This window comes from Xenopus tropicalis, chromosome 9, assembly GCF_000004195.4.
Source record: "Xenopus tropicalis strain Nigerian chromosome 9, UCB_Xtro_10.0, whole genome shotgun sequence".
NCBI classification, from domain to species: domain Eukaryota; kingdom Metazoa; phylum Chordata; class Amphibia; order Anura; family Pipidae; genus Xenopus; species Xenopus tropicalis.
This window is the reverse complement of record NC_030685.2, coordinates 34228721-34254748: the sequence shown is the minus strand read 5'-3', so window position 1 is coordinate 34254748 and position 26028 is coordinate 34228721. Positions and strand designations below refer to the sequence as shown.

At 38.0% G+C, this 26028-nt stretch overlaps 1 protein-coding gene across 1 annotated transcript in view; it reads left to right on the top strand.

Moving 5' to 3' along the window:
• The first annotated feature begins 11310 nt into the window (after window positions 1–11310).
• bmerb1 (bMERB domain containing 1) overlaps window positions 11311–26028 on the top strand; it is a 115660-nt gene continuing 100942 nt past the window's right edge. Inside the window, 1 exon segment of the mRNA NM_001142078.1 lies at window positions 11311–11440. Coding sequence (NP_001135550.1) covers window positions 11329–11440 — 112 coding nt within the window. The 5' untranslated portion in view covers window positions 11311–11328.

Sequence of the window (26028 nt, the reverse complement as noted above, 5' to 3'; positions counted from 1 at the left end):
ACAACGATGTCAGAGTGCCTCAACATAAAAAAGGGTTATTCGTTCTGTACTGACAGAATGAAAGATTAAGTATTAAGGGTCACACGAGAACAGCAGTGTTTACAGACATCAACAGTGGTGGTAGGGCAGCCAGGCCAGCATAATGATGGTTAGAGCTTGTAACCCAAAATCTCAATGGTGGATGAACTATGGTATCTATCATGACCTACCACATAATTATATATACCTCTGCTCAGGAATCTCCTATTTATTTAATATATAGGAAATTATGCATTCACTTTGTTTTACTGTTGGAGATAGATCTGTTATCTATTCAGCACTCAATGCTAAAATGGTATAATGTTATCTCCTCTCTGAACCAAAATGCAGATGTTATAAAAACAGTATTGGAGGGTATAGCAAATGTAAAGTGTAACATTGAAAGGTGGTCAAAGAACAATAAATGGTGTTAATAAAAAAAAGGTGAAATTAGGTGCATTTTTCAGTGTTGGAATTTTCCTCCATGTTCATGACCATCTAAGGACAAATACAGGTCCTGAAACCAATCTGGCCCTTACACTGTAACTCAGGTACATCTGCATTATACTCACCTATGATCATTACACTTCTTACTATGAAGTATTTTATAAATGTTGCTTCTTTATTTGCCAGATAAAAGCACTCTCTCATTTATGGCACAAAGTAGTTTGATTGACGTGATCATCTCATGGAGAAGTATGAAAATCAAAATGCCCTTCTCCACTGCCTAAAAAATATAGGCATGGGAAGGCTGAAGTCATTTTCTGGAGTAAAAAAACTCTTGGAAGTCCTAGTATAATTTCCTATTTATAAAAATACATATAAATAGGTATTTAAAATAAAAATAATCCTTGTAGCATGAGCCTGTGGGATTAATTTACTAAAACCGGTGCCAATTTGTTGTGTTCCATTAGGACCAAATCATTATTTTTTTACTTAGAAAATAAAAGTTCTGGTTAAATCTTTATGTGCAACCGCACCAGTGCAATTTAGTTCACATGTTAGTAAATGACATCTGCATCTTTCTGATTACTCTGGGAAAGAATATATGATACATATAAAATAGTATAGTTATTGTAGGAGTGGCACACCAAAATATCTAAAATGCAGTGCTCACTGCTAGGATATTACCCCAGAAATATCCATAACATCATAGAAAGATATACAAAGCAGGGCACTCATTTTATAAAATATTAAAAAATCTTAATATCAAAAACATAACTCAATGCATTTTGGCCGTTAAGGCTGACGTCAGTGGCGCATTGCAGCTGGAAATAGGCATAAAACCATGTGAAGCTCTAACTTTATGTGATTTCAATAAATCAACTGTTAAAAAAAGTTTTCAGTAGCTGAATGCATAATAATGACACTATTATGGAAGGTTTAGCTGCACAAAATAGATAAGGCAGTAAGTCCCATGCTGCTCTTACCACAGGCATTAAGTACAGATCTCACCAATTATTTGCATTTCTTTTCAGCTTAGCTTGGTTGTATAGAATATAATGAGGGTTTTGTTCTGCTTTCCATCTCAGGAGAGAATATATTCACAAGAGAAAAAAAGATTATTGAATATGGTTTTGACCATGTCTGTCCAGGTCATTTAGATCATTTATATAAATTACTTGTATTCATCACGTCTGTTGGACTTAGCTTACCACTTTTTGTCCAAGAATAATGGTACCATTGCTCCTTGAAGTACAAAGGGCAAAAATGTTTAGGACCATCCCCATTTGGTCAAAAATAATGCTTAACATAAGTTTTAAAGACAAAAGATCAAGGAAATTATAAGAAGCAAGAACATTTTATGGAACACAATTTATCAGTTGTATGAAGATGCTATTATGATGTACAATGGGCTTTTTGGGGTTTATTTTGGCAAAAGTACTCAGCAAATCTTGAAGTACATTTTACCAGTCATGTATAATTAAAATAACATTTGCTTGATAAGGATTACAGGGGCACGTTTTTCAGAACTACAAAAATTTACCCACATGAATTGAGTTGCAGAAAGAATGCTGTTTTAGTTTTGCAATATCTAAAGCACAAATGGTGGTTTGTACACTATTTATCAGAGCAGACTAAACAGGTACATTAGTGCTCAGCTCAAGTACATTGAAATGCAAGGGGCATGTATCATTTATAAATTGCATTAATTGGTGCACAAATGTGGATACAATTTTGTGCACCAATATATTTATATGGCTACAAAGATCTGGACAACTTTCCCAAACCAAGTGTAATAGTATGATGTTTTGTCGGTAATTTACTTTTATTTAGCCAGTCTAGAGGGACCTCACTTTGTAGATGGGGGCATTAACAGCTCAAACAAAAAACAGTTTTCTGCAAGCTGTTGCCACAAAATAGGAGAAAGATTTTGCTTTCAATGAAACCAGGGTCCCTAGCCTGTATCCCAGGCCATTCACCCCCCAACTGTCAGCATTATGCATTCAGACATAGGGGGGCGCCTTTATCAATATTCTCAATCTCATCGGCAAACTCATTTTCTCTAAAACCACAAATGCCAAGTGATGCATTAATACAGCCTTTTAAACACACATTTTTCACATTGCCGCACAAATAAAAGTGGCAAAAAAACCTGAAAACCTCCAAAACCATGTAGCAAAGAAAGTAATTGGATTGAAAAGGAAAGCTGCCATTGACTTGTACATGACCTCGACAGCTTTTAGCTGACGTATTTTTACTTTTGGATTTGTCACAGTTTTGATGCATAATGGGGAAAAAAAATCACATATTTTATTTGCGAAAAAAATCAAGTATTAGCACAAAAATATGAATCATGAAAAAAATAAAATACCAATGTTAGTACAGGTATGGGATCCTTATCCGGAAAGCCGTTATTTAGAAAGTTCCGAATTACAGAAAGGCCATCTCCCATAGACTCCATTATAAGCAAATAATTCTATAGAAATTATTTACTTTTTCTCTGTAATAATAAAACAGTACCTCATACTTGATCCCAACTAAGATATAATTAATCCTTATTGGAGGCAAAACAAGCCTATTGGGTTTATTCAATATTTAAATAATTTTTAGCAGACTAAAGTTATGGAGATCCAAATTACAAAAAGATAACCTTTTTTGGAAAACCCTGGGTCCCGAGCATTCTGGATAACAGGTCCCATACCTGTAAATGCCCCCTGTAGTATTCAGTGAGTTTTCCAACTCAGAACATGTAATTTTATATGCTGTATGTACTATTAGCTATAAAGTGCATCTTCTGTATCTTTTGTAATAGTACTATTATTTTATGGAGTATTCGTTCAAGTGCAGGTTTTTCAGCCCAACAGAATGTGTTTAATGTGGCCCTTCAAACATAATTTGTTTTTACATTGATTTTGAAACACACTCAGGACTATTTTTACCCTGGCAGAAATGAAAATGTTTTCCTCACTTTGGACAGAATGTTCAAATCTGATTCCAACTGACTGGCATTTAACATATTACTTTTGCAAAGTGATCACACATTTTTTCATCATCTTTTACCCCTGCCTGTGGTTCATTGATTTTAACTCAGATTTAGTTATTTATTTTCTTGAATATGCCTCCCTCCCGCACAGTCCCCTACAGCTGTTCTGCTTCTTCTGTATTCTGTGTACTAGGGATTAAGTGATACAAGGAATGCACCTGAGACTTCAGATTTTATTATGTGAATCAGCTCCAGTTCTGAATTAATTTGGTTCCCTGAGTGAAGAAAGAGGTCATTGTCACCTTTAATTAAACCTGGCACTGGCCTGCCCATTGTATTGAGACAATTCTCTCTATATCACCCTGCTCTAATGTTTGTACCAACAAGTGACCCCTAGCCACTTTCCAGATGGGTAAATAACACACTTGGAGAAGTTGATTTATATGAAGCATATTATATGGTAACATATAAAAATATAGTCATATGGTAAGACAAGAAATGTAATGTTAAAGTTTATATCCTTGCTTCAGTTGCATTGCATGGATAGATACATTATTTCTCCACAGTATAGGATAAAACTTATGGTATTATGTAAAACATAAGTTTTTCTAAAGTACAGGCGACTAAGATAAATACACAGAATTAGGGCAATGAGAATACGCTTTTGCAGAGTTGTAAATGGGTACATGTCTCAGTCCTTGCACAGAATAGCTTCATATCACATATACTCTTACTTCAGATGTGAGGTGACAAATAAGGTCTAAGATTGGCTATTAAGCAGCCTCTATGCACTATCAGCTTACAGGGGGCTTTATTTGGTAGTAAATCTTGTTTTTATTCAACCAAAACTTGCCAAAGTCTTGAATTCAAATATAACTACCTGGTTTGGGGGCACTGAGAGCAACATCCAACATGTTGCCCCCGAGCCACTAGTTGGGTATCTCTGACTTAAGGCATTAAAAATTAAACCTGTCACCAAAGGCACTCAGCCCTAGAGGTACCTGCAACTTTAGTCTATATCCTTCGTGGGCTTTCTCCAGGTTCAGCAATGTGGTTGAGGTCCAAAGTGTTATTTTATCTTTAAGCATACCTGTAGAGGAAATTTCCCAGAGATCCCCCAAAACTATGACTGGGCCTTCTAATCCTAAACCAAATTATGCAGATGTGAATTCCATCTTGTGCATGTTTATAAAGGGCTCACCTAACCAAATACCAAATCGTACAAAAAATATTGGATTCAGTAGTCACATGCTCAAACACCTTGCCTGCAAAAAACATTAAATCTGCTTGTCAACATTTATGTTCTGTTTGTAAATATTAGTCTATGAGAATTGCTTGTTGCTAGGAAATGCTCACTCATAAAGTGGCTGATCATTCTGGCAGGCAAAGGGGTAAAGTTACATTTTAAAAAGGGATGCACTAAATGAAGGATTCAGTTTTGAATCCAGCAGAATCATAGCCATTTTTGCGGGGTTTGAATTTGGCCAAATCCTTAGTTAAGATTTAGGTTGCCAGAACAGGTGGAGACAGATTTACTAAAACTCACTCATTTTTTTTATTCTTTTTTTTTTTTATAAAAAAAAAAAGTCTGAGCTGAAAAAGCATGCGTGGGAAAAGTCACAGAAAATTTGTGAAAAGTGCAACTTTTTCGAATTGTTTCACAAAAGCCAGCGTCAAAAATCTGAAAGAACAATTTGATGCAAAGAAAGATCTTCCAGAAAAGGGGCATCTGCCAGTGACTGCTACAAAATCTTAACAAGTTTTAGATGGAATATTTCAGTAAAGGTTCCCCTAAAAGTCACCCAAAGGACAGCTGAAGGCAAGCATTTTTTTTCATCTGAAGCAATGTATTTTTTAAAATTTGGTTTCACTATCAGCTAAATGTTTTTTGAATTACAGATATGGCATCCATTATCCAGAAACACATTATCCAGAAAGCTCTGAGTATTTGGCATTCAACCAAATCCAAAAATGACGGATTTAGTGCATCCCTGACACTAACATGGATTCAGTAAAAATTTAACTAAAATTCTGGCATTTTAATTCAGAATTTGGTGCATCCCTTAGAATACAGTTCTTTATATTACAGACAGGAAATTGCCCATTATACCGATACTTAGGGGCTGATTTACTAATCCACGAATCCGTATCCAAATGAGAAAAATTCGGATTGCAAAACGAACATTTAGCAACTTTTTCGTATTTTTTGCAATTTTTTCGTCGCCGTTTACGACTTTTCCGTAAATTGTCGCGACTTTTTCGTAACCGCTACGACTTGCGCGAATTGTCTCGACTTTTTCATAGCCATTACAAATTTCGTGAATTGTCGCGACTTTTTCATAGCCATTACAAATTTCGTAAATTGTCGCGACTTTTTCATTGCCATTATGACTTTCGTGAATTGTCGCGAATTTTTCATAGCCATTACGACTTTCGCAAATTGTCGCAACTTTCGGATTGAGAGCTCGAAAAAGTCGCGACAATTCGCGAAAAAGTCGAAAAGTACCGATCATTCCGAAAAAAACGCATTCGGGCGCTTTTCGGACGTTCGTGGATTAGTAAATGTGCCCCTTAGGGTTGAAATACAGCAGTTATCTTCAATGAGCTACAGAGCTTTTGTTGAACAAGAATTCTCAAAATCCCAGTGACAGGCAATGGTTATTAAAGGAGAAGGAAAGGCTATTAAAGAGTTAATCTGTAAAGCTCTGTAAAGAAAGTGTCCATAATGCCTCGCTCCTGCACCAACACTAAGGGGCTGATTTACTAACCCACGAATCCGACCCGAATTGGAAAAGTTTCGACTTGAAAACGAACATTTTGCGACTTTTTCGTATTTTTTGCGATTTCTTCGGCGTCTTTACGAATTTTTCGTTACCAATACGATTTTTGCGTAAAAACGCGAGTTTTTCGTAGCCATTACGAAAGTTGCGTAAAATCGCCCGATTTTTTCGTAGCGTTAAAACTTACGCGAAAAGTTGCGCCTTTTTCGTAGCGTTAAAACTTAAAAGGTGCAAAGTTTCGCGTAAGTTTTAACGTTACGAAAAAAGCGCAACTTTTTGCGCAAGTTTTAACGCTACGAAAAATCGCCAGATTTTACGCAACTTTCGTAATGGCTACGAAAAACTTGCGTTTTTACGCAAAAATCGTATTGGTAACGAAAAATTCGTAAAGACGCCGAAAAAATCGCAAAAAATACGAAAAAATCGCAAAATACCGATCATTACGAAAAAAACGCAATCGGACTCATTTCGACCCGTTCGTGGGTTAGTAAATGTGCCCCTAAGACCGGTGTACATGCTCAGTTAGTTAGATTATGAGACTAGATCCACATTCCTAAGGGGGCTGAGAGAGTTCTTAGCATTTTTGAGGGAGGAGGAAGCAGGAGAGAGGAGAGAACTGCATGTCTCTGGCACAGGAAAACAAGAGACAACAAATCCTGTTTCTTTTGACAGATAACTCAGTGCTGCATTACTGTGAGTGCTTATGGCTGTATTTACATAGACTTTTCTGATAAAGCTTACTTAGTTTTTACCTTTCCTTCTTCTTTAATGGGATTCTGAAAGTTTTAGTTACTAAATAAATGTTTTTGAATAATTTCTGCTTTATGCATAAATCCGAATATGAAAATTTGCAATGTGGGGCTGAAATAAAAATATTTGCACAGAAAAGCACCAATCACTTTCTTAACTGGAGTTCACCGGCCTTTGTGAGAGATAATTGGATCTGTCGAGAGAGCTGTGAGAATGTGATTACTTGCTCAAGCAAAGTGACAATAAAATCCTGAGAAGGGAATGTACTTGGACACATTCTCCCTTATATTCCTGAAATTCAATTCTAATCCCAAACTCATTTATTAACCTGAGACATCAGCAGTCATATGACACATACAGCCAGCACATACAGTAGAATGTCATTGAACTGAAGTCTATAGGGCTTGTTTGCCAGTGCTATAGGCAGTAGTGCTTGATTGCTTAGTGGTGCTAAATGCACAGAGCACTTGTGTCTGGAGCAATGGCAGTGGCAAGTTTTGCTCTGTACCTTTTGCCGGAGTAAAATCAATTAACCTATTCATGACAATGTGTTTAACATGTACATAGAAGTATATAACTGAAACCCACCCAAAGTAATAACACCCATATGTGCATACCCTTAGAGGAAGGAGTGCTGAGAATTGCTCAGATTTAAAAGAGAAAACCCAACAAAAGCAATAGAGGAAACCTGTAAAGACAAAGCATGTTTAGCATTGTCACAGCATAGTCAGAAGTTAAAGGAAATGTAAACCCTTTAAAACTAATTAATGTAATGTGCGCTTCTGAAAAAATTTGAGACAGTGATTATTTTTTTTTAGCTTTATTAGCAGTTTGATATAATTAAATTGACACACCAGTGCCATCTGCTGGTCCATTTTTGCAGTCCGGTGTAGTAGTTGGGGGAAAATTTCAGAAGAAGAAGAGGTAAATCTTCTAATATCTGTTTAAAAAATAACAAGCAATATCTGAAGATTATTTATTTATTTATTTTAAATGTTATCCTAACTGTCAGGCTAGTGTACAGAACCGACCAGCAGGCAGTGCTGTCTATGGAGTCCATCTTCATTACTGAAGAGTGGAATGGGTGCAGCAGATCTAATTTTAGCAGAATCTTTAAGGACATGGTAGAAAGGATACTGGAGATATTATTGCGTGCAATTGTGCCGGTTGCAGCTTGGCTCTCCCCTGCAATGATGCTGGAACCTTGGGAGAAAATGCTGCATTGTGGGGGGAAAAACCATGGTGATTTAAAAATTGCATTCTGCAGTGTATACCTGTTACTTTGGTTTTCATTTAAACTTAAGTACTGTTATGAGTATTGTAAGGTTGGCTTATTGTTTGCATTGCACAGATTGAAAGGAAAGCAACACATTTTACTTGTTTCAACAGCAGGGGGCATGATAGAATAGACAAATATTTGCTTGGTAATTACAATGAGAAATTTACAGTAGATTAACCTAGCTCGATTGAATATCAAGGCCGCAATCAAGTTAGATCAATAATATTTCAGCAGGGCATTCAGAGGAAACCATATTATTTAACTGTCCCACAAATTTTCTTTTGTAAGCCATACATGTTGTGGTTTCTATTCTGCACTGCCCCGGGCCACAGCAAAAATGATGGCGCAGGAAGCAATATGACGGCATGGCACTCTAGAGATACTAGAATAGTATCTCGGGCAAGTGCATATTTCAGCAAAAAGTGGTGCCAGCCTTGGTACTGAGGTAAGCGATTACCGTCATTGGCACTCCCCAGTTATTACGTTTTTCCTTGTTTTTTAAAGTGTAGTCTGAATCTGAAGAAAACTTAAACAGTTGCAAGTTACACCTATATGTCTCAAATAAGTATGTAAGGGTGTACTTGGAAAGCAGATGCATTTTAAATATTTTGCTGTTTATGCCTAATGCAAGTACTGTAATCAGTGGGCTAACTATAGAGGGGGTGACCCACAATGTTGTGCTGGAGGAGCTCAATAAATATTTCAGGGGAAGTCTTTGCCCCCAAAGTTATGCCTCTTGCTGCAACGCTAAGCCTGGTAGGTGTATTGTGACATACAGGTGGGCAGTAAGAGCTTGCAGTCACCAAAGCATGCTGGGCCTTAGTACTTTAAAGGCATCTTGTTGCTATCTTGTTGCCTGGGTAAATTTTACCATAGCAACCAGGCAGTGGTTTGAATGAGAGAATGAAAAAGAGAGGGACTTTGTAAAAAGATAAGTAAAGGTAAGTGAAATTGAATACTAAATAAAAAGTCACTAAGAATTGGATATTTCCAGGCGCCACGGAAGATGATTTTGGGCAGGACCTACGCTAACTTCCGGAGCCAGGGATGGAAAGCCACATAGTCATGGCTAAGAATCCGCACAACAACTGTGGAAATGTTAGTTTTAGAAGCTACACTGAATACTTACTCAGAGGTTGGATTGCTCAGTACAAACTATTTGTTTGAGCTTTCTGGCTACCCAATATATAATCAAAGGTGCAATGTTTGCCTGGGTGCAGTAACCCATAGAAACCAATAAGGTGTTTATAAACAAGTAAAGTATGACTTTATGTATAATAAAGTATAACTTTATAAAAATGTTCATAGAACTATAACTGCATGTTAACTGTAGATTAAGACTGTTTTGGTAGAGATTTATAATAAAACTGCCTACTTTTTCTACACATAGGCCCTTAAATATCTTTGCATAACTATAGTTTAATTTTGTCTTCATATCTGTTCCTTGCAGATAATCATCCTCAAACGGAAATATAAACTGGATTTTAGCTAATATTAAATTCTTATTTTGACACTTATCATTGGGTCTGACATCAAAGACCTTTTTTACAGTGTTTGTGCTCATGAGGGCGCATTCACTTACCTAGATTCAGTGTGCAGAGTGCAATTTTGAGTGCAGTCGCCATATTTGCTCCAGAATTGTGGATTCAAATGGGCAATTCTCTGCTCCTACTGCAGTTGTGTTTAATTTACCAAAATGTACGCAACTGTCCACGCGCTTTATTGCAAATGGGGTGCAGCTTTAATAGTATGTTTAAATGAATTCATCATTATCTTTCTGTCTGTATTTATGTTTTAAGAAATACATCAGTTATCTGTATTAGAGTATCTGTAAAGCTACTTTTCATATATTTTATATTTTAAGCTATTTTGACCCAAAATGCTGCTTGTATTAAGTGTGTTTGGTTTAAGGGGTTGTTCAATCTTAAATTAACTTTTAGTATGATATAGACAGTGATATTCTGAGACAATTTGCAGTTTGTCTTCAGTTTTTATTTTTTGTGTTTTTTAAGTTATTTAGCTTTTTGTTCAGCAGCTCCAATTTGGAATTTCACCAGCCATCTGGTTGCTAGGGGTTTGTTTACCTTAGCAACAAGGCAGTGGCTTAAATGAGAGACTGGAATATGAATAGGAGAGGGCCTGAATAGAAAGATAAGTTATAAAAAGTAACAATTATAATAAAACCGTAACCTCACAAAGCAATCATTTTTGGCTGTCGGGAGTCAGTGACCCCCATGCTAGAAGGATATTGCAGTGGAATGCAAATAATTTGAAAACCATAAAAAATAAATAATGAAGACCAATTGCAAAGTTGCCTAAAAGGGGAAACCAATTTGTGTAGACATAAATGACATTTTCCTTGTTTTCTCTATTTCATAGATGTTTTTATACAAAAAAAAAACTTTGGCGTAATTTATGATGATCCCTGACTCACCTGCTAGAGCATTAAGGGACACAAAAAATAATAAAAAAACATACATCTTTCTTGTGTTATCTTCAGTTAATACAAATGTTTGTGGAGTATGGGTTGGCAATGCAGATGTTAAGCACGTTTAAATGGTCATCAGTTTAGAGATATAATTTTGCTCACGCTGAAATACTGTTATTTACTGTTCCATAAAGGTATTATGTTGTCCTATAGATCTCAATATTAAATTAGGTCCCTATAATTTTAGACTGCATGCAGTAAATTATATTTGATTAAACCTTTATTTTTTTTTTTTATTGCAACAGTTTTCAGCCATGCACCAGGGTAGCACTAAGGTTGTGATTAGCCCAGTCATGCAGAGGTTAATCTGAATTCCCCTTTCTGCGGTACCCAGCTCTAGAAACAAGCTCTCCTCAGTGCATGCGCGCAGCATCCTTTATGCTCCTGAGAGCCCCGCAGGGATGCAGTTGCGTCACAGCCCAGCCCTCCAGCCCCCCCTCCCCAAAAGCCAAGAGACATGAGGATGGAGTGAGTGGAAACCGGCACTGTCCTTCCCCCTCAACCACCCACCACCTATCAGCTTATCCAGGAGCAAAACAACTGAGGCAAATAGAAGGTGCACAGTGAGAAGGGAGCATAGGCAGCCATGCAGACATCCGTGGAGTTAAAGAAATCTATCTCTGCCAGTAAAGAGACAGAGAAGCCCATGAAGAGCTATGGAGCAGTGGAGGAGACTGACTGGAAAGCAGGAGGCACAAGTAAGTGCTGAGTCTGTGAATACAGGAACTGAGGTTACATTGGAACACGCTGCCAGTTTAATAACCAGCCTGCTAATGTTACACTCCATGCATACACATGCTGCCCTGCTGATATTTATTAGCTCCGCATCTTCTCTCTACATTACAAGTGTCCAACCTTTTGTCAGGCATTGAATGTTGTGAGATGCTGGGAACTGTATTTAGGCATCTGATGGAGGGCTACTAATTGGTCACCTTTAGTCTGTGTGCCATAAAGTGCAAAAGACTGGTTTCTCTGCAGACATGCTCTGCTATGTTTGATGGTACTCAATAGTCATGTGTTCTCTGTTGGTCCCAGGCAGTGTGTCCCAGATTTCAGCACCATGGAAAGCACAGCAAAATATCTAATAGTCGCTGGGAATCCTAAACATGTGCTGTGATTAATGACCTTAAAGTATTATCCCACACCTCAGTGTGATGGTGTAAACCAATAACATTGCAGGAACACCCACTCTGGACAGCACAAGTAATATTTAATACTGAAGAGTTGTACTTTAAAATCAAATAAACTGTGACTAATATGCAATGGCACAATAGTGCTTCAGGACAAGCCAATTGCATATCTTTGTTTCATAATACACGGATATTGTCAAAAGCAGTCGTCAAAATTGTAAGTTGTAGTTCAGCAGTATTATGGAATGTCAATGTTGGCTGATCTAGTGACATATGTCCCATGTTACGTATTGCCATTTAGAGGAGAAAATATTCTGGAGTTAAAAAAGAAGCCAAAATATTATGGCACAATACCCTGTTCTTATATAAAATGATCAATATTTATTAATTCCTATTGCTTTAGGGGTATATATTTTCTGCTCATCGTGTTGCAATCTAATATGGTAAAATTATTTAATTTGTATAGGCAAAGTTTAACCTGAGCAATTTATTGAGCTTAATAATCATGCTTGTTTTCCAAATATGTGTATGTATATTCCCAATGCACTATTCACCTACGCGGCACTTTATCAACATATTATAGGTATAGGAGAAATACCCAATGGAAACATTTCATGTCTGCAGTCATTCTGTTTTAGCAGCTGTCATTTCAAATCAGCATATTGGCTAAATACACCACCGAGAAAGATATTTTTGATTTTTGTCAGTCTTTGTTTTCTGATCCACATGGCTTTCCTGCTCCCTTTGTTTCTCTCTTGGTCTATGTTGTTTGATCCCAGGAAAGGGGCTTTATCACTCTATTGTACAGTTTGTTCTGAATCAGTCATTAATTTAGCTAAAATCTTTTTGGTGTGAGTTTTATACAAGATTAAGGACAGTTGCGAGTATAACTGATGGATTGAATGCACAAGTTAATGTGTCCATGGTACATATTTAATGAGGAGCCTTCTGAGGAAATGCTTTGGTTTCAGCATAAATCAGTAAAAGGTATAGATCAGATATCAGAATTCACCCACAAGGCCACTAGAAACATGGCATTACTAAATCCTTTTGAAAATACATAATAAACAAAACCCAGCATACCAAATATAGCACTTTTTATTCAGGGGATTAGACATTACTGTACAAGCAATACAGTTTTTATCTTGGAGATAGTGATGAGTAATAAAGAATTACATCACTTTTGATAATCTGCTTGTAATTACAACAATTTGGGTTTATCTAGAGCTATAGGTAACATCTACAAACTTTTGATGGAGACATATATGAGTCTCAAGAGAAGAAGTGTAGAAGAAGTGCAAACACTGATAGGTGCAAGTGATCATACCAGAGTTATTCTAGTGGCAATACATTGATCCTGCTGAAACTTAATAATCCTATATCAAAGGGGGTAATTAAATTCCAGGAATAGATCTATGAATATATTTTTGTATAAAGCTCTAGAATCATTGGCATTTATTTGAAATACAGTTTTCCTTTTATCTTGGCTTAGCTTAGTATTTAGTACTGAGTAGAATATTCTGATAGCTCTCCATTAACATCTTTATTGGTCTGTGAGAATTACACACATATTCTGGGACACTTTCTGTTCTGGGAAATCTGGCGTTCGCAGAAGATTCACAGGGCTATATAAGACTCTTATTACTTTAGATTTAGACTAACATCACATGCAGTGCTAGTCTGTACAGCTATGGGCCTCCAAAGAACATATTTATTGCTGTTCCATACTCTGAAAAAATCTAAAGATAGCAACTGGGCAATTGTATCTAGACTTAGCATAAATGGTTGGTTTATTAACCATAAAAGGTAACCTTAAGGAGAATGTGTTACAGTGCTATTTTCTTATATGTGTTCTTTAATGTACTATGTTTGTTTGTTTTTGTATGCTTGGATTTTATTTTGCTTTTATTCATTGTTATAGTTAGCAATTTTCCTGTTCTCAATCTTCCTGCTCTGTGGATACAAGTTTATAGTTATTTATATGCTTCCACCAATCAGGACCTTGTTTTCTTCCTGCTTCAGAATCTGCCTGGCAACTGTGTTTTTTTATTCTCGTATCCTTGGCAGTGAGAGGGTTAAATAGCTTTCTTCACATTTCAGACTCCAAACACCCTTTCATGTTCTTCTTGCAGCTCTGCTAAAGTCTGTTATGAATCTTGGAAGTAATAGTACATCTCTGCCTATGCTATATGCCTCCACAATGTGAAGTGTTTAAGCACAGGGAACTATTGCATATTTGGAAAAGTTATTTGTGACATGCACATAACAAAGTTATATTATTATTATTATGATTTTATGAATCAGAAGATGCTGGTCTTATTTACAGATCCTTAATAAATAGCATTTTAGTGACTACACAGGACAACATTGTATTCAAACAGAAGAGATTAAAGGGCAGCTAATCCCCCAATATGAATTTGCTTTCCTGAGCACTTTAGCAATTAGCATAACTTTTGCAGTATCTTTAATAAAATTGTAGGTTTCAGCCAAGCTCCCTTTTTCTGGCGCTGCAAATGTTTGGGAGCTTTATATGGTCAGTGGCCTAGGGGTTCTGTGATTATTCTGAAGGCATCTCTGTTTAGCCATCTCTGCCTGTTTCATCATTGTACCAGATGAGTAGATGTGATCAGTGTAATATAATCAGAAGCTAGTTAACTTGTATGTATGTTTCAGAGTGAAGCCCTGGCCAGAATGGAACTCAGAACCCCATAATAGCAAATGAGCCCTAGTGTGTTGATTGGTGCTGAATAGCTGAAACCACTCTAAATCAGCTTTCAAATTGTCTCATTACCCTGAGACTATTAATTATCCAGATTGCCCTAGCTGCAATAGAACTCAAGACCCCATTGCTTTAAAGCAGAGGTGTTACCCACTGCCCCCATACTGCCCCATCTATTAAAAGGGAATGATGCATTTTTATTTTTGCAGTAGCAAATGAGCCCTTGTTTGTTTATTGTTCAGTTCTACCTTTACAATGAGTTTATTCAACCTAATTGCAGAGGCCCTACTAGAATCCTTGCTCACTTCTCCGTGGCAAGGTTGAGTGATGTGGCTGGGGTTCCTTGGAGCCCTGTCCCTACTTATGACTATCACTGCCAAAATTTAAGGCTAATGCCACACAGGTGTATTCTCAGCAAGACGATAAACGCTTGCCGAGAATACCCCCCGCTACTGTAAATTTATCCTACCTTGTGCCTGCACCGAATGAATGGAATACGCTCTGGTGCAGGCACATATAGAAAACAAAAAATGCGAGACTTCATATCTTCGGCTATATTGGCTACATGTACCTGCCCTCAAGTGTATTCCATTCATTCGGGTGCAGGCACAGGTAGAAGCGTATGGCGATATTTTCCGCATGCGTTTTTTGGCTTGCCGAAAAATATATGCCATATGCTAAGTGTGGCTTTAGCCTGAGATAAGCAGTCACGCAATTGGCCTGTGAGGATTTTTTGTAAGTTCTGGTCTTTGCCTCCTGGTCTCATGTTATTCCATTCCTGGTAAGATTTTCAGATTTTATGCACGGCTTCTGTTGCCCCTGATCTGTGTATGTACATGCTTCGGAAGAGAGCAATATATGCATTCAGCTCTGTCGCCACATGTGTCTGGGTAGGGCATTTTTGAATTTCATTTTTGTTTTTTATATAGACACCCCAAAAAGCTGCCCTAGGCCCTGCCCTTGGGTTCCCAGAAATATAGCCCTGATATATGCAATGTTGAATTTAGCATGGCTTTTACACATTTGGAGCTGCCCTCCTACTCCACTGTGAGGACAAAAGATGCTCATTGCTCAAACAGGGAACCGGAAATTAACTGTTCAAGCCCCACAGAGCAGCAAAATATTTTTCAGTACTTAGTAGATTGGGAGGATACACTGAACTTGGGTGCAGTCATTTAAGGGTGGGGGGTTAGTAATTGTCACAAGAGACACATGGTCATCTGGTCACCTGAAAGAAGAAGTTTGGGAGGTGCAGTCAATTGAATTTCTATGTCTAACATTAGAAGTAGTGGAATTACATGCTCTCTCACAAGAAGATTTGACTTCCAGTATTAATGTCTTTGGCACACCAGCTGTAAGTGCTCAGTCACACTGTAGAACTCACTATTCCCTTGTTCTCTTGCCTGGGCATGTTTTCTGCTGTATTAATATCTATAAAAATAACCAGGACTCTGTGGAGCAGTCTTGCAGTTTTGATTTAGCCATGGGCAATCTGGGATTTTGCTGCCCTGCTATATAAAAAAGCTGGAACCTAAATTTTACGAAACCTTAGAGATTCAGCTAGCTGATCAAGATTCTTTCCCACTAGAACATTGCATGGGTCACATTATTTTGTGACTATATATATATATGTTTATCTTTATTTAGGAAAATAATGTTCTACGATATTGGCTTATAGATTTGGCCAAAGTAAATTTTAGTAAATGTAATCCACCATTGAAGGGATTATAAAATCTCTTCACCTCCTGTATCGGTTATTGGTTGCTTTATATGTTAAGGTCCACATACACGGGCCGATAGTAGCTGCCGATATCGGTCCCTTGGATCGGTTCGGCAGCTTATCGGCCCGTGTAGGGGCAGAAACGAGGGGCCTGCCCGACCGACTGCCCCATTGCCGCCCACATAATCTGGGGCCAAACGATCAAATTATTTTTTTTTTTACCTAAACGCTCCCCGATATCGCCCACCCGTAGTTGGGGATATCGGGTGAAGATCTCTGCTTGTGTATAGGGACCTTTACTCTGTCTGTCCAATGTATGTAACCCACCCATTGTACAGCACTGCGGAATATGTTGGCCCTTTATAATTAAATGTTAATAATAAATAAAATTGCAATTATATTTTTAAGAGGCACAGGTGCGTGCCTAGGGTGGCACAAATTTGGAGGTGGCATGCCGCACCAAAATGTTAAACTTTTTCTCCCATAGGGACCTCCCCCCAACTGCTCCGTTTGCGAGGGGGGACTTTGGTGCTGATCGGGCGACGGACGGGGGAGGCCTCGGGACACCCTGATTACAAATCCGGCGCTGGCAGAAACTATAACATACTCACACATCATCTCCCCCCTGAAACCACATCATTTGTACTGCTTGTAACATCCCGCCTGGGTGACCTAGATGTTGCTATACAAACTCTTATACCAGCACTCTATATGAGCAGAAAGCCACGGTCCTGGTTCACTGATATGGTATCCTTGCATATTCATGTAGGCATGGCTGGTTTCACATGATGTTAATCTGGTCACAGCCTCTCAGTAACCATCATCCTGCCTTTATAACCCTCTGCTTTGCATTCAGTCACTGCCCATTATAGGTCAAGCTTGCTTGTTCCTTGGTGCTCTGATTCTTGCTTCCCTGCTCCTGTTTCCTGTGTGACTTCTTGGTTCTGACCCCAGCTTGTTCCTGACCTTTAGTTGCCTCCTAATTATACAGCTCTTTTCTGGTACTAACCTGACCTGTCTGACTATGTCTAGTTCTGTCCTTCCCTGTAGTTTGGCCTTGCTTGCCCCTGTTGGAGTGCCTGGATTCTTGTGAGGTAAGACCTGGCAGCACCTGAGTAGTTGAGGGCCAGGCAAGAAAGCACGCTTAGGGGCTGATTTACTAACCCACGAATCCGACCCGAATTGGAAAAGTTCCGACTTGAAAACGAATATTTTGCGACTTTTTCGTATGTTTTGCGATTTTTTCGGATTCTGTACGAATTTTTCGTATCCAATACGATTTTTGCGTAAAAACGCGAGTTTTTCGTATCCATTACGAAAGTTGCGTAAAAAGTTGCGCATTTTGCGTAGCGTTAAAACTTACGCGAAAAGTTGCGCATTTTTCGTAGCGTTAAAACTTAACGCTACGAAAAATGCGCAACTTTTCGCGTAAGTTTTAACGCTACGCAAAATGCGCAACTTTTTACGCAACTTTCGTAATGGATAGGAAAACTCGCGTTTTTACGCAAAAATCGTATTGGATCCGAAAAATTCGTAAAGAATCCGAAAAAATCGCAAAACATACGAAAAAATCGCAAAGTACCGATCATTACGAAAAAAACGCAATCGGACTCCATTCGACCCGTTCGTGGGTAAGTAAATCAGCCCCTTAGACTGGAGTCCAGTCACTCCTCCTGGGGTTTGGGTTCGCAATATGTGGCATGCATATATTCCCTCTGTTCACCAGAACATTACATTTTCCTAAAACAAATAGCAGCTTTCACCTGGTGTCATTTCCCTCTGATATTTCATCAGTAACATTTACATCTGCAAACAGTGCATGTGCACAAAGACCCTTATTCAGTGTAAATTTCATCAAGCATGCAGGCTTACACAGGCAGAACATACTTTGATAAAAAGTCCTGCTTGGATTGAACTCTGTAATGATTAAGCTGAGCTCAGGAAAGGAGGTTAAGAGAAAAACAACTAGAGCAGAGTTTCTGTGGGAACGAATAATGCTATCTCTTCATTGGAGAAGAAGTCATTAAGGGGATGCTCCAGCCTTACTATTAACTTTTTAACAACTAGAGAGGCAGATATTTAAAGGCCATTCACTAATTCATTTTTTACATGTCCTTTAAAGCATGCCTGCAAGTCACTATTGGTTACTCTGTAGATTGTAAGCTCTTTTGGGCAGGGCCCTCTTCACCTCTTGTATCGGTTATTGATTGCTTTATATGTTACTCTGTATCTCCAATGTATGAAACCCACTTATTGTATAGTGCTGCGGAATATGTTGGCGCTTTATAAATAAATGTTAATAATAATAATAATAATAAATACTCTCACTTTTGGAAATATTGCTTTATTGTTGTGTCATATTGTGTAGTTAACCATTGTACCTGCACAGTTCAAGTAGAGCCATGTCACTCAAAAGTTAGGGTAAAGAAACCTGAAATTACAGGGGTGTCTCTAAGGAGAGCACTTTGAGTATATGTACTTTACTTTGCTTGAGTGGTTACATCCCCTTTAATACTAACTTGGTATACTTCTGCTGGCACTGTCTGTAGATGGGCTGCCCACACTTTAACAGGTTATTATATCTCTGCAGGACAAAAAAAAAATCAGAGTACAGGTGGAAACCATTCCTTCATGCAGTATCAGAGTTTACAGTTTTAACCAAATACCACCTCTGTATCAATCATGTGATTACAATAATTATTGTGTACCCTAAGTCCCCACAACCGCTTGTTGAGGCAGATAAACACACAATTACTGCTTCAAGTCAATCTTCTGTATAGATTTGTCATTCCCTTAGGAAGAGGTGGTAATTAGAGCCTCCAAATCAATCTTCTTTTCTTTCCTGTTGCTACCCTAAAAGCAGAGATGAGTCAGACCTAGGCTGCTAGATTTATGTGAATAATCTTATTATTAGTTATTTAGTCTGTGGGTTAAGCTGTTGTTGTATTGTTCCTCAGAACTTACATTATCTGTTTATAAGCCTAATCAGTGCCTTAGTTAGTCTAATCAATATATTGGGAAATGTACAAAATCAATCATTTTCAGTTTATGGATTGGATCTGTTTGTAGGGCTTGTAACTTGAGCAGGAAGGCAAAAGTGAATACAAAGTCAGAGAAATACTGTCTATAATACAGCCCTAGTCCTCAGACGTCTGATAGCTTTATTCGACAGCACTGGGGGAATATTTTGTAAGGAAAGCATGATGGTGGATGCCCTCAGCCTCAAGGGAGATTTCAACTTATAAAACAGGCAAAATCTACAAGCCTGAGTATATGATTTACTTTCTATCATACCCCTAACTGAGTATTGTGTGAAAGTGCAGGAGTGGTAACAGGACACATGTAAGGTAATGGGTTGGGGCAAAGTCAGGGAAACTTGTTTATGACAGTGAAGATGCTATTGCATTGTCTGTTGAGGGGGGTATGGTAGCGACACCACTGGAAAGCAGTATCCCTCGGTGCCTTTTCTTTACTAGCCCTGACTCCCATTAGAATAATAATATAGTAGTCAGCTGTCCTCTAGCCAAGAATCAAAAGGATTGGGGCACTTAGGTCATTGCTAGTGAAGAGACAAGTACTGTTACATTGTTTGAGTGGTACATGTGGTAAGAACAAGCAGTGCAAAGAATAGACAGATATTGCTTTAACTGCAATTATATTTACAAATAAGTTTAAAATCAAGTTTTATTCACCTTTAATTCTGAAAATAAAAAGATCATTACCTGAGGCAGACCTACAAAATTTCCCAAGGTTGCTGTATTTCTGGAGAAAGTAAATCACTTGAATTAAATTAAAAGTGTCAAAAGTTTGCAGCAACTAATAGCAACCAATCAGCAGGTAGCATTTTTTGGCCAATAAGAGTAAATTAGTTGCTATGTGTTACTGCACCTGGGCAATCTTAGTGCCTTTTATCATATATTTGGGATAATGTGTGTTGGGTACCAGTTAGGCAAATGTAAATAAATGAAGAGGAGGCAGCAAATATTTTTATAAGAGCATATAGCAAATTAGTGTCCAAACAGTTTGTCCATCTAGTTTGTAAGCACGCTTCATCAGTAAAGTATCCGCACAAAGATAACAAGATTTCATTATATATTAGCATTGGCATCTTAATGGTTTTTTCACTTAAACGTTTACAAAAACACTACATAGTAAATAGAGGCCAGTCTGTGTGTTGAGGATCCAAGTTGGGGCCCTATGACTGATGTTGATCTTGGTTTAAAACTGTACTACAACAGCTGTAAAGCTGCAAGGTGAGCACTTCAGAAGTACATGTTGTGCACTGTATTGCCTAGCAGTATTGTAATTGTGCAATGATGTCTGGCTGACCTGGCACTTTTAAAAGTATTCTTCCAAAGCACTGAGCTTAATCCAAAAATGTATCTACTCTCAAACAAAGAATTCCCCAATTCTTACCTTGAACTTGAACCTGTGGTGGCAGAATGCAGAAGCAAACACCTGAGGAAGTGGGTCAACATCTGTCATATTATGTGTGTTAGGTGTTTGGTCTAGAGTAGTGTACTTATGTGGGACATGTTGCAAACATTTATTTAGGAGTGTAGAATATGCCATGTTAAATGATTAAGTGCCTACTACCATACTTACCAGTGATAATGAAACAGTCCGACAACCATTTTCTTCTGTGGATTTTATAATATAGTTCATAATTTTAGTGTTTCATTTGTTTTATAGCAAGAAACCTCTTCCTATAGTAACCCTTACTTTCATCTCATGCTTTTAATTCTTCCATCTGTCCACAGATTACATATTTCTTCCAGTGAAACATTATTATTTGTGCTTTAGCAGAGACGTGGGAGGTTAGATCTGCCAACCATCTTAGCAGTGGGCAGCTGCGGTCTGAATATCATCTATATTCTGTGTGATTCATTTACAATTATCTGGTCAGCTGGATGGGAGACTTGGGAGGAAAGATTCAACGGAGCAGATGTACTAATTGGCATGCGATTTACAAAAAGAGGGAAAATTTGTTTATCACTGATGTAGAGAAGTACAATATGTGAGGCTGGAATGCTGTCTGACTACAAGTTTCTTGCGCTACAAAGCTCATCTCCTTTTTGTGATTGTCTTACCATTAGAAGTGCAGATGCTATAAGTAAAAATGATGTGTTATTGTAAGTACACAGAATGTATTTACTGTATAGTAAGTAGGGAGTACAAATACAAAACCAACAAAAGAAACAGAATAGGGCAGGGTAGAGAGTACATTTCAGTATATGTTAGACAGGAATCATAGACAGTATCCTTGGTAAAAGTAAAATAACATCTCATTACATCCCAAGGGCTAGGGATTGACACTGTGCTCAATCTTTTTGAACTGCAACTTGGAGCAATTTTGGGTTCAGTTTTGAAGGACCAGGAGCTAAATACTTTAAAGAGCATGGACAATTCTCTAGTGGGTGTCTGTTAGCCAACCCCAAGTAAATATTATTGCTCACTTTTTCCCCTGGTTGGTGCTTTTCTGCTGTAAAAAACACACCAGTTTGTGGTTCTTTCTGTCCGAGTGTGACATTTTAGCTTATTCCCCCATAGGTCCCTTGTGCTGCTGAGGGTTGATAAATATAGTGGTAGGTTCTGTAGTCTATAATACTGTGAATATGGTGGTGCATCACTCTAATAGAAAGTGCCAGCACATTTTTTACAGAGGAGCACCAGCTCTAAGAAAAAAGAGATGGGATGCCTACTAAACTAGCACCCCAAGTGCATTTGAGTTTCTTTGTCCTTTAATGGACCTGTTAACCTAAATGTGTCAAAAATCAAAGAGTAAACTGGTTCAGAGTTAATGAAAATCATAAGAGCAATTTGGGCAAAGTCTGCAATACATCTACAGCCTGGGCCTAAAAACATTGTGATCTGCATTGCAGGGATATTTGTGAGATAGCGGTAGCATTGATTTGTTATGCTGCAACAATTTGCAGTGATTTAGAACAGAGCATTAATGTGCACATTGGCCTAATGATAGTGTTAGCACCAGACATAATGATGTTGATTTGATGGGTGTTTTAGAATCATAGCGCCTGGATAATTAATCGGTGGATGTTTTTAGCTTCATGTAGGCAGACTATGTATATTGTACCTTGGTGCGCTAGTTGGTACTTTAACATAGTTTTACTTAACTTTGCAGCATTGCGCTTCTAGGCTTTATGCACATTCTCTCTACACGATAACCATATTAAGGTGTTAATGTTAAATGATTTTTCCTTAATATTTTTACTGCATATATTTACAACAATTCTTAGCAGGCAAATTATATACACGTTTAGCTTAATGCCATTTTTATTGGCTTTTTATGTCACAGATGCTGGAGACAAGGAGCATCATAAAACTGCAACAGACTTGTGCATAAACATTACAGTGCTATTAATCTGTTTGTTTAAGTGATTTTACTACAAAATGTGTTGACAAGGCCAAACACTTGATGCACGTGGTACTGTATGTAAAGGATAATTTGCTGTGTGGTGCACTAATCAAATAAATAAACCATAAATCATATTTAATATTGTAAGGGGTCATGGAAGTCATTGGTGAGAGAAAGAATTAAGTTATAGGTATAAACAAGAGTATCACAAATCAGAGAAGCTAGAGACTGGAATTGAGAATGAAAGATGGAGCTCAATAGTGCAAGTGTTTTAAACTAAGACAGGGGGGTACTAAATGCTGCTAACTGTGGAGAGGAACAGATCTTAAGGGATGACCAGATCAAAAAATATAGCCCTAGAAATATTTTTTCATTTGCTTTTGTGTTGATTCTTCATTTAAATTCGGTGTAAAGGTAACATAGGGATGAAACGCAGAGAATGCAGATGGCACAGAGAGTGTTATACTACTTACAATGCTAGAACATCTGCTAAGAGTATTCATGAAGTGTTCTTAGAGATTCCTACCTCTTTGGAACGTTTTCATTTTACGTTGACACTCATGAGGCAGTTGAACTTGAACCTACTTTCTAAAGGAAGCCAATATGCCAGTTAAGCAATTGTTTACTTCCTTGAAATATGATTAATGGAATCCCTAGAGGGCAATATCTAAGACTCAGCAAAATGTTTTGCCAATGACGGTGAATTCAAATTACAAACACAAGATTTCTATCAGTGCTGTCTAAAGTCCTCCACAGAGCTCACAGTTATGCAAAACCAGACTCAAGAAACACATTATTGCATAAAACTATGTGCCACCTCGGAGGTGGGGTCTAACAATAGAATCATTCTTCACTAAGTTCTTGATTAAATTCAGTTTATCAAAATACAGTGTTGCTTAAGCTGATTTTATAGATCCGATGGATAAGTGCTCCCTATTTATTTTATTTTATTATTTATTTTTACTCCTTTCTTGCAGCTTCTGATTGATGCACACAGAAGAGTTGCTTGAGAGGACATTTACAAATAACATTAACACCAATGACATTTTTCAGTGAATGTTTATTGGTAGAATTTGATTTTCTTTCTTTAAGCAAGTTTTTTTGGGGGGGGTTATATCTCCTTTAATGGATTATCACTAGCACAACTATATAGTTGGGATGTTTCTGCTGTGAGAAAATCCACCATATTCAGGGGAATGTCACTGGCCTCACTGTGCACTGATAAATGAAAGGCAAGCCAGTTGTTAGGAAAACAGCAATCTTGCCTAGCCGCTTGATTTTGGCCCATGGAAACAAATTTTCTGCTTAGCGCTTGAAATGTTTGTGCATAAACACATCTGCTGTTTAATGTGACAGAATAAAGTGGAGATTAGATTGTGCCATGCCTGCAGATTTTATTAAGACATGGCCACACACTATTTATTAAACTGTCTCCGCTAATCAGATGAGAATCCATCTGCTGTCGCGAAAAGATGTTTTGAATTAAATGTTGCCGTATTCTTTATTGTACAGGGGGGAAATATAACAAAGTGTTACAACTAAAATAACTCAAGAGTGTTATTTCTGCATAACAAATTAAGTTTTTGTTTAAGCCTGACTTTATGATACTGAGGACTTTTCTGAAACAACTGCAAAGCCAAAATTGGCAGAAATGTTATCTCTGTTGTAATTATGTCATGTTTTCCCACCAGAATTCTTCATGATGGCAATTCCCACTTGTGGGGTTACTGAAAAGATCTATGTAAGTGGTGCAGACACATACTGCAGTGAGGGGTAAACTGCTCAGTTTGTGTGTAAGAGGGTGAAACATTTACAATGCTAGTGATAGTGACCACTAGAGGGTATAAACTTCCTTAAAAATATCAGGAGAAGGGATAAACCCGAAACATATAAGAGAAGGGAAGATCAAGGCCAAGCTGTGGACCTCTTTGTTTGGCTGGGTTTTATCTGGAAGCAAGCCATAAGCCTGTGGTGCCAGGCAAGGCAAGTATACTTTGTGAAATGGTTATGTTAGACTTAGGGGCACATTTACAAAAGCACGCTCCGAGCGTATTTTCGGTGATTTTTTCGGGCGTCCGCACGACTTTTTCGTACGGCGCACGACTTTTTCGTACGGCGCACGACTTTTTCGGACGTTTGCACGAAAAAAACGGAAAAGTTTTACTGCTGTTTACAATTGTTCTGTACGAAAATTTTGTGACTTTCGGATCGCAAATACAATATTATCGTGACTAATACGATTTTTTCGTAAGCATTTTCGTGATATTTGTGATCTTACGAAATTTTCGTTTCCAATACGTTTTTTTCCCATTCGTGATTCGGATTCGTGGATTAGTAAATGTGCCCCTTAGTATGAGCAGGGATAGCTGGTGACATAGCTCACTGTTTTAGTCACTTAGGCCACCAAGGAGTATAGAGTAGGTCAGCCTGGTGTGCAGAAGAGTCCATATGATAACCACCTGGCAAAGCTGGTACAACTGTTTTTTGCCATGTTATGGGGTATCAAGGGTCCTACTGAGAAAAGGTACTGGATGGTGATGCTGTTGGAGAATGGAATGGGGCATCAGGAGAAGGCTGGATGGAACTTTTGGGTTCCTCAATTTTTATGTTGGCCTTGGTTCCTGTAAGTATAGCTTCAATGGGGAAAAATAAGATGAGTTACCATATGTATGACCATATGTGTAACTGTATGCCACACTGGAGATGTTGGGGATGTAGTGCTTAAAAGTATTAGTCTTCCCTTTTTTTCAGAGAAAAAGTTATTACGTTTATCAAGTACTGTGTGTGCATTATTATTGTTCCTAGTGGGGCCACCCGTAGGTGCATTCCCGGATCCCGCTAGGTAGAGGCACTGTGCTACCAAGTACCAGGTACCCAGTCTCTCCCAATACCAGAGTGAATCAGGTTTGGCCCATGTCCAATACCTGAGTGATTTAGGTTTGTCCCATGTCCAATACCTGAGTGATTCAGGTTTGTAAGTGCCGCACGTGGAGTGTAACACTGCCAGAAGTGCCAGAAGAGGTGTCCATAGGGTTACAGTTATTTGATCACAAGCCAAATAAGTATTTATCCCAAAAGATCTCAAATGACAGTTTAAAAGGCTACTTTGCTACATGCAACTGCATGCAGAGTTTCATTAATTGTCCAGTTAAATTAAATGATTTAACTGGATGCTAAACAACCTTAGGTATTGTACATATTGGCATATTTACTATACAAGCAATGCATCTGTTGGGTACGTTCCAGCTTCCATTATATCATTCCTTTTCCCTTTCTTTATAAGCTATCTGAATTCTACATTTACAACAAATCTTGCACCTTTGAGAAACTCTCATATAATC